Genomic DNA, 9,236 nt, shown 5'->3' with positions numbered 1-9,236 from the left:
TTTGACATTTAAAAGAAATTAGGGTAACGTTAGCACCATTTGTTTTACCGTTTCTAAGTTCTCAAAAAACATTTCTATGGCTATAAAGAAAAAAAATCATAGTTTAGTCAAGGATTTGTATTGTAAGTCTTACTATACAAATCCTTGGTTTAGACAGTCAAGGAATTTCCATTTAAAAGACTATTGGTCTGCAGTATTAATCGAACACGACTTGCATTGATTTTTTTTTATGTTCCTGGAATTATAATTTTTTTTCGTTTTAAGCGAAGAAAAATGAAGATACAGATCTCAAAAATATTGATTCTAATTAAATTCAATAATCTGCTTCCGTAGCGTTCATTCGCTATCTTTTCACCTATTATTAATGTATAGATTTTGGATCATTTAATAGCTCCAGATAATTGCAGGGATTTCTTGATCGTCAAGAAACAATGAAATCGATGCCGTTAGCCAATAAAGATATTAGGAGTGCCTTTGTATATTAATAATCGTTTTTGACAATCAATAATATCCGCTACCGTAACAGTAAAGGTGATTAGTCGCAAGGTAAAATCTCCCCCACGTGTTCGCTACTGTTTATAGGATTAGTTGGATTGTGGGTATTGCAGTCCGCCATTTTGTTGTGTGTTTGTACTGTCTTGTCTGTGTGTGTTTTCACGTGGAAATAGGTAAGCTTATTGTTTATTTATCAAATAATTGACAGCATTAATCAAGGGTATTTTGATTTTTAAGTCCGATCGAATTTTGCAATTTAACTGACAGTGGCTTTCTTTTCCACATTGATTTTCTGAAGTGAATGTCATCGCGCTTTCACTATTTAGAAATTTTCCCGCAGTTTTTCGTCACGATTTTATTAATTGAAACCTATGTTTAGTAGCAAAATAAAACGAATAATTTTTGCTAAAACCAAAATTTTATTAATTAAATAAAGTGTTTGTATGAACGTAAAATTTCATAAGAAGGAAAGTTATTTTTTTATAAATTCGTCTGCACACCTTTCTAGATAGAATGAAAACAATGAGGTTTAAAACCACGTGCTTTCATCTATTTTTTTCTGGCATTTTTTCATCTTCAATGAACTTCTCATAGATGGCAAAATTCATCAATTTCGAAGTTATTTAGAACTTGACACATGTAGTATTCCTTGGTGTATTGCATTTTGCATTTTGTATTGCCTTCCCAGGTGAGAGACAACCAATTTGACATTTATTTCTGCCAGGTTATGACATATATAATGGGTTGTTCTCACTCATTGTCACAAATTATTGTTGTTTTATTCATATCACAGATATTAAGAATAACTATACTATACTTTGTAATTTATTTTATGTTAATTAGAGAGGTCTATATTATGCAAATGTTTTTCCTTATATATAAACAATTTATACTGTATTTCCAATGTTTTTTTTTATTTACAACTTGCATGTATTCTGAATATATATAATGTGATTTATAGAAATTGACATTGACATACCTTGGCGTAATTTGCAATGGTATATATTTACATAGGCTAGCACACCTACATGTGTGCATTAATAATTATAAATTAATTCAATTACTTAGGTTGAAGTGTAAACAAAAAGTTTACTAAGCACTTTCATAATATAATATATGAGAACACTTATTACAGTAGTGAAAGTGTTACACAATCCTGTGTGAATGAGCCACTTCAGAAGTTCTACAACTTTGACCCTTGCAAATTTCATAGCACAGGTTTAACACTCTTGCATGTAAAGTTTAGATTCATTAGTAAATTCCAAAAGAATTAAGTCTATAAAATTATTATTTGTTCTAAATCAGTATATTTTTACCTAAAATATCATCTTGTTTTGAACCATGTGAAATATTTCAATTTGTGAATATTTGAAAGCAATACATTTGATGCATTTAATAATGAAGTGTAAATTATCCATTACAATAACAACTTCAGCAGGTCAAAGGCGGTTTGGAATATTAATTTACTGGATTTAATTAATAAATAAACATGTATAACATTAATAAAAATTAACTCATATAAAGTCCAAAAATGAATACAAAAAATGTATTTTAACTCCAGAAAGACCTAGTTACTTGTAAACAGACAGATAACTAAATGAAAATTATATAATTTTAAATAGATTTTTTTTGTCAAGTACAAAATTTGGTTATCTAGTTACAAATATTGGAACATAAACCTGTGAAACCACTGTTGTGATTTAATAGATTGTATGAGAGCCTTCTACACATAGAATAGTAGGGTAACTCCGTTAAATCTTTTAGGTTCATTGCTCATGAGTAATTCATTTGTGGTATGGGTTAAGCTTTTCAGTCAGTTAATTTGATAAAACATTTGTTAAAGATACAAAGAATTAAGATATATTAAAGAATACCAATTTGTACAATGAATATTTATCGTTATATCGAACTTTAAATACACAGAACATTGAAAAGACGCATAGGGGGATATTATATATTATTGTGTAGAAATATGAGAATTTGTTAGATCTAACACTGTGGGATAAACAAATATTCTTCATACAACGGTTCTTTCTTATTTTATTGCCCTAAGGTCTTTTAAATCCAATGGCTAGGTCCATTCTTATCTGGTTACATGGATTGAAAATCAATGATATGCACCATTCACTCTTTTTAAAAAAATCGTCCTTTTATTCATCAAATTTACAGTAAGGTTACAGTGGCCTGGCCATATTACACTTTCTGTATTATCGTCCATTAGATTTCTGATGGTTTCATTGAAGCTTGATATGATTTAGAGATGTTTCCTAATTATATAAATATTTGATCTTTGACCTTGTATCCTTGGAGTTTTTCTTTTAAGAATAAAACAGTTGTAGCCTTATTTCTGTTAGGCCAAAATAAAATATAGTTCAGTAAGTTGTATTCAGCAGTTACATGTAATTGGTAATCCATGTTTTGGGGTTTTACACCATAAACAAGGAGTCTATTTACAGAGGAAAGGGAGGGGGTCTTTTCTTTACCATTTGTGCCTGTCAACCATTTATATCCTAAAATTCAAACTTAATTTTTTCTTACAAATGTTAAAATAATCCCTGTTCTATTTTTAGACTGTTTATGAGGATTTTCTGCAAAATAGGTCTGGTATTTTATAGGCAAACCCAGAAAAGCTTTCTCAGGTCCAGTATTGCTTTTACCATGTTTACCTATTTCGGGTTCACAGCTATTTGTAGAAGTTGTTTTTGTCGATCAGATATGATATTCTCAGATTTACTGTATAATTGTTGGTATCATTCTCTGCATTCAGCAGTTGATCGGAAAGAATATCACTGTCAAGAACAATACTGGTGAAAATATCAAGTGCACTATTTTCAGTGCAAAAAAGTTATTACTTCAAAATGAGTACTTTAAGCACACATTTTTATCTCCCTTGTTTTCAGTCTTACTAGACTTAACTAGATTTAGCTAGATGATGTTTGCAAAATATTTTTTTCTGGTACATTTATTATTTTAAAAAACTTACTTGCTATATTTTTTTCAAGCAGTGAAATTTTCTGGGTAGAAGGGATTATGCAATGATTATTCATGTAACATCAGGATTTCCAAGATAAAATCTTGTATGTTAACAAATATCTTGTTAAGCAGGAAGTCACTGAGAGCACCCACATGTTCATAATAAAAACCTCTTGTTTCTAGGATAAATACAACTGTTTTATCTGAAATTGTGAGAGTTTCAATTAGGTCCTTCCTTATTCTACTTGTGTACCATATTAAGTTTCAGTGAAGTCAATATTACCATAGTGAGTTTCAAAAGCTTGTTTCAAATCAAAATGCTTTGGTTTATCTGAGAAATGAGGAAAGATAGAATCTTGCATAAATCTTCAGTATTGAGTTCAAACATAGTAATTATCAGAAGACTGTGTTTTTTTTTAGCATTATTGAGCTGATATAAAAAGAAGCATGTTGCCCATATTATTTTGTTACATAATAATTGTCCAAGACATTCTAATTAAAAAAAAGTTCAAATTCAAGAGTAAAAGAGGGGGATGTCTTGATGGAAATCACTTTTTAATTTAATTTTTTTTCTGGTTTGGCATGTTATGTTGCTAACCTACACTCTATACAACATTGTTTAGAACTTTTTTTTTAGAACTAAAAAAAATACATGCACATGATCATGGGAGAAGATATATTTTACCATTCGGATACATTTTGTATTCAGTGTTAATGGATACTGTTGAAGTGCTAATCAGACAGGAATCCTCAAAGTGGATATAAAAATATCACAAATATTAAAAACAGTTGAAGCCAACACAAGATATAGACAACTGTTCTTGTCACATTGATCTATAAGAAATTTTTCTCTGATTTCACATTTCGGCCAAATAATAATATGCTAGTACTATTGATTTATAAATACTCTATGAGTATATGACCAAGACGGACATTATATATTAAAGCAGAAAAGCCAAAACCCTCACAAACTAAGGTCAACTTTTATGATATAAAAATAGGTGCAATATTTTTTTCCCATGTTATATCAATTTTTGTCTGCACTTAGTTAGTGACTGTAAAAAACACTAGATCTATTGCAGTGTAATGGCTTTTAGATTCAAATTTGATATTTATAAAGTATAATGGTCTTGTCAGACAAATTATAAGGTGGTTAAGACATCTCCATTTAGAAGATTTAATAAAAAAAAATGTTATTTTACATTAAAACAGAGAAAGGCTTTCCTGTGCCAGGTATCTGGATTAGACTTCAAACCATTACAATTTGTAATTAGATTTGATAAGGATATAAGATAAAGGCAGATGATTGAACAGGGCTAGAAGACATGCAAGATGTATCTGTTTACCTCTTAACAAGAGTAAAAAGATAGTCATCTGTTTTGGTAATTAGGCTGATCATGTAACACAAAATATACCATCCCCATGCTATGTTTTAGTTGTATCTGTTAATGTTCCATTCAAATACAGATCTACAGCATTTTCAATTCTCAAAAGCTTATACATATGTATAGAGAAATGGTTTCAGCAGACAAAATAATTAGGTGTTAAGAGATAGATCATAAACTGATAATTGAAAACGATTTTAAAGCTGGTTTTTTATCAATGGCTATTTAATAGTTGCATACTTTAAGTTGCTTCCTAACCAAGGTTCTCAAAAATATTTTTAATGATATTAATCTATCTGCTCTGGGAAAATATCTATAAAAAAATGGGTTAAGATGTTAGGTTTGTTTAATGTATTAATTGCTTAGGAATTTTGCTGATAAATAATTTAAGTATTTTTACAATGCAGCTAATGTATCTGTCTAGGTGAGGAAAAAATATATAGAAAACCCATTTCTTTCCCTGTGTGAAGTATACATGTATAATGATATAACAAACCCTTTGGAAACAGGAGTGAAACAATAGGAAATTTTAAGTTCGAACAAGAAAAATACTGTTTCATATTTCACAAGCAAGCAGTTATTCTGGTATTCGATTTATAAGAAAAATAATTTCCTATTGGAAAATCTGTGTTTATTTACAATACCCTTGAATATCATATTTGTTTTCCAGTAAATTTAAACTTCCTTCTAAACAATAGACTGAAACAGGACAGATTTTTCTAAGAAATTTTGTTTAAAAATCATTTAAAAAAATTTGAAACAAAAAGAAGATGATTACAGAGACTGCATATTTATTTATCAAAATAAAATAAAAGGTGTACATAGTAAAATGAGTAGAGTATATAAGTAAACAAATCATTGCGATTTGATAGTACAAATTGTCTTAGTTTAAAGTAAAACATATATGTTTCTTGAGCTATGTGCCAAATACAGATATACATGGGTACTGCACAATAGATTGTATTGCCTTTTCAAATTAATACATCATCTTTTCAATTGCATATTTAAAGTTCAAAGAAAAAATTGCCTGCTTACTATTGTCTGCAATGTATCCTTGAAGTCATTGGAGTATTGTTTTAAATTGAAAACATGTGTTCTAAAAGTTTATCCTTAGTAACATGTTCTTTATTTATATACATGTCTCATTATTTCATAATGAATTTACTTTTGTTTTTCAGAAATCATGAATTCACAAACTCAGAATGGCCATAGAGAAGAACCGGACCCTGATACAATTAAAATGTTTGTTGGTCAGATTCCACGGTCGATGGATGAGAATGAAATAAGGAAAATGTTTGAAGAGTTTGGACCAGTGTTTCAATTAAATGTGTTACGTGATAAATTAACAGGACAGAGTAAAGGTAAATGTCAAAACTTGCTTTTCCTATAGCCTTAAATGAATTTTCCACTGAATCTAAAAGTGACTAGATTTTCTTATTATTTTGTAAAATTTCTAAAAAGATTTGATGATACATGTAGGTGCCTGAAATGACCAAAATTAAAATCTTACTAGTGTCTGTAAAAAGACAGCTATTTTACTATGCACAGTCTTTTGTGTATAATATTTTAAAGTTAATATGCTTTAAAGTTTAATGTAACTAAACTTGGTTTTATATTGAAAAAGACTTGTACTAAACAGGGACTTTTTATACTAAAGTAAAGTATAGAAAGTCCCTGTACTAAACCAATGCAATTTACTTTCAAAACTAGTGTGAAGTGGTTTTTGCAGTCATGTTTGTAGATTTATTTGTGAAAGAGAGTCTTTTCTATTTGTATTCTGATACAAGTTTTAACTTTATATGAACAACAATTTACTGTAAAATTGAATCCCATTTCTATATATATTCTACACACATATGATATAACTGTCATAGTCTATCATGGCTGTTGACGTTTAGTACTAAAAGATGTCATATTCATGATGGAATCTTGAAAGTTCATGGCAACACAAACATATACATGGCGGAGGTTAGTTATAGTGATGTGGATATTTACCTATGTCACTTACACCTGATTTCTATGTGATAGCAATTATCTGTAGGTGTCTCAAGGTTCCTTCTGTAGTAAGGTTAACCTATTGTTTGTCCGTAGTTTGATAATGATTATTGACTAGGTGGTAAAATGTGACGTCTACGTATTAGGTGTATAGGTAGGGATTCAGATGTGCAGAGCTATTCTTTCTGATATGGATGTATATACCTCCTTGCATTTTGTCTACAAGCAATACTTACATAGTCCGCTGGGATCCAGAAGGCATCATTTTTAGTCATATGCATGGTACAATAAATAAAAAGTGTTTAAACTTGATGTTTGGGATTTTTGTTAATTCTCTCAGTGTCTAGCATACGATCAAAATTGAGGTACACCATTTTGGCTCCTTTGTTTTCTTTAGAAGGCAATTGTTTTACAATTCAAACAGCATTCACAGTTGATCTTTTCAACCAAATTCATCATAATTTGTTTAACCCAATTATTTCAGTATGACTTTAATAATACCATACAGGACTCATATAGTTTGGGATTGACAAGCAATTTGCCGATTTAATGGAGGAATCAATCTTACCAACCGATTATAAAACATGTCTTTCAACAAATCCATATTGTCTAGTACATTAAAAAGGTCTTATTGATCATTCTTCTATTCGATTATTGCTGAGTATACATTTTATGCTTAAAAAATCTGATGACAATTGGCCAAAAAAATACAATTCCAATTTTTGTTGTCTCAGATTGAAAGAAATTGTCAGACTTTTTATTTAATTTGATTTGAATGTTTGTCTTGTTTTCAAGTACTGAGAGTGTTCTGTTGAAATCAGATTTTCACTGTGATTGGAATAAGAGATTTTGTACAATTAAATTTTAAATTGTGATTTGAAAATAGGCCTAAGCATTAAAAAACAGTTAGATTGTCAGCAAGCAACATAAATTTAATAGTTAAGAAATTGAAAAGAATCGATATGTTCTACATTCAGTAATGAGAGACATGTTGATTTGTTATGAATTTAGTTTTCTATTCTTTTTTGTTGAATTCAGCCAAAAGCTGGAGGCATGACAAGTCTACTTTTAGAATCATCAGAGATTATCTCCATGTGAAGAAGCGGTTAATTCAATTTAATATTTTTGGTTATTCAACATTGTCTTTTTGCAGCAATGAATTGATGCTAAGACATAGTTATGGTAGTATTTAAGCCTGAATATGAGTTGATGGTTCAGTTTATTAATTAATTTGAGTAATCAAGATAACTTTTGAAGACAGTTTGGTGTTAACGAACATTGCATTGCATTTAAAAAATAAAGAGAATGTTCATAGTAAAAATAAATATGGTAGGTAACTCAGAGGCAGAGAGCATGTAAAAAAAAATCAAAAAAAAATCAACATCTGACATAGTTGATAAAGCAACAATCAATATAGAAAACTAAAGATTGGGAAAAATCAAAGTGGAGTAAAACTGGAGACCCAGTGATTTCAAATAAGAAAAGTGGTGAGCTCAATTAACTTCTCCTCACAAGAGATTTCACAATTTACAAAAAATATTGCAACACTCCAAAAACTGAACAACCATGATAAGAATTTTCTATAATTCTTTACTGGGACATCTGTAAAATATTTGTCATTTCTACAGTACATTTTCAGTATCATTCATACATTGCCAAAAAGCTTCTAACTTCCTATCCCCCTTAAAAATTGTAAAATGAACCATGCACAAACCAAGAGTTTTCTGCTGCGCATTTGCTTTACGTCTGGAAATATTTTGAAGTACCAAATTAGAGAAATTTGAAGATTAACCATGCATACTTTGTAGACAAAATTTATGAATTATTTCAAATTTACAAAATCTATGGGGATTACACTTGAGAACATGAAGAGGAAATTAAATTAGCCAATAAAGGACAAAATTGGTCTGAAATTTGTTATGTAATCTAATCTTATTACTATTAAATGAATAAAAAGAGTCTGGAATATTTCAGCAGGGAAGTAGATGTTGTAGGAAATCTCTGTGATAATTGTGTTTACAAGTAATAAATGGGAGGCCAATTTTCTTAAAATAGTGAATTGCATGCAGTGCCTATTTATCTTGACTATTCTTCTTTGATCCTAGCAATTCAACTTCATTTATGAAAGTAATGAATTTTTTTGTAGTTTATATTGAATGATTGACAGCCAGTATAATTTTTATGTCTCGATTTTATTATTGTTGCCAAGTTTCTACTGATTGTTGACCATATGTTTAGAAATCATGCAGTGTTTGTTTCTCCATACACAAGTAACAAAACGTTAACTGTATAGAACTGGGTAATAAAGCATATTTTACTGCTAACTGTGTAGAACAAGATAATAAAGCATGTTTACGACTTTAAGGATCATTTGTTCTACTGTTTTCC

At 29.5% G+C, this 9,236-nt stretch overlaps 1 protein-coding gene across 16 annotated transcripts in view; it reads left to right on the top strand.

Annotated features, from left to right (window-relative positions):
- The first annotated feature begins 525 nt into the window (after positions 1–525).
- The window catches only part of LOC134687410 (CUGBP Elav-like family member 2), a 66,675-nt gene continuing 57,964 nt past the window's right edge, over positions 526–9,236 (top strand). For 15 of the 16 annotated variants that reach the window (XM_063547678.1, XM_063547689.1, XM_063547686.1 and 12 more), the window contains exons 1-2: positions 526–668; positions 6,032–6,214. In XM_063547678.1, coding sequence (XP_063403748.1) covers positions 6,037–6,214 — 178 coding nt within the window. In that variant the 5' untranslated portion in view covers positions 526–668; positions 6,032–6,036. Of the gene's footprint in view, positions 669–4,420; positions 4,470–6,031; positions 6,215–9,236 lie in introns of those variants that run through there. The other variant, XM_063547674.1, reaches the window with a different exon arrangement.

Source organism: Mytilus trossulus, chromosome 10 (genome assembly GCF_036588685.1).
Source record: "Mytilus trossulus isolate FHL-02 chromosome 10, PNRI_Mtr1.1.1.hap1, whole genome shotgun sequence".
Taxonomy (NCBI): domain Eukaryota; kingdom Metazoa; phylum Mollusca; class Bivalvia; order Mytilida; family Mytilidae; genus Mytilus; species Mytilus trossulus.
This window is presented reverse-complemented; position numbering and strand designations above follow the sequence as displayed.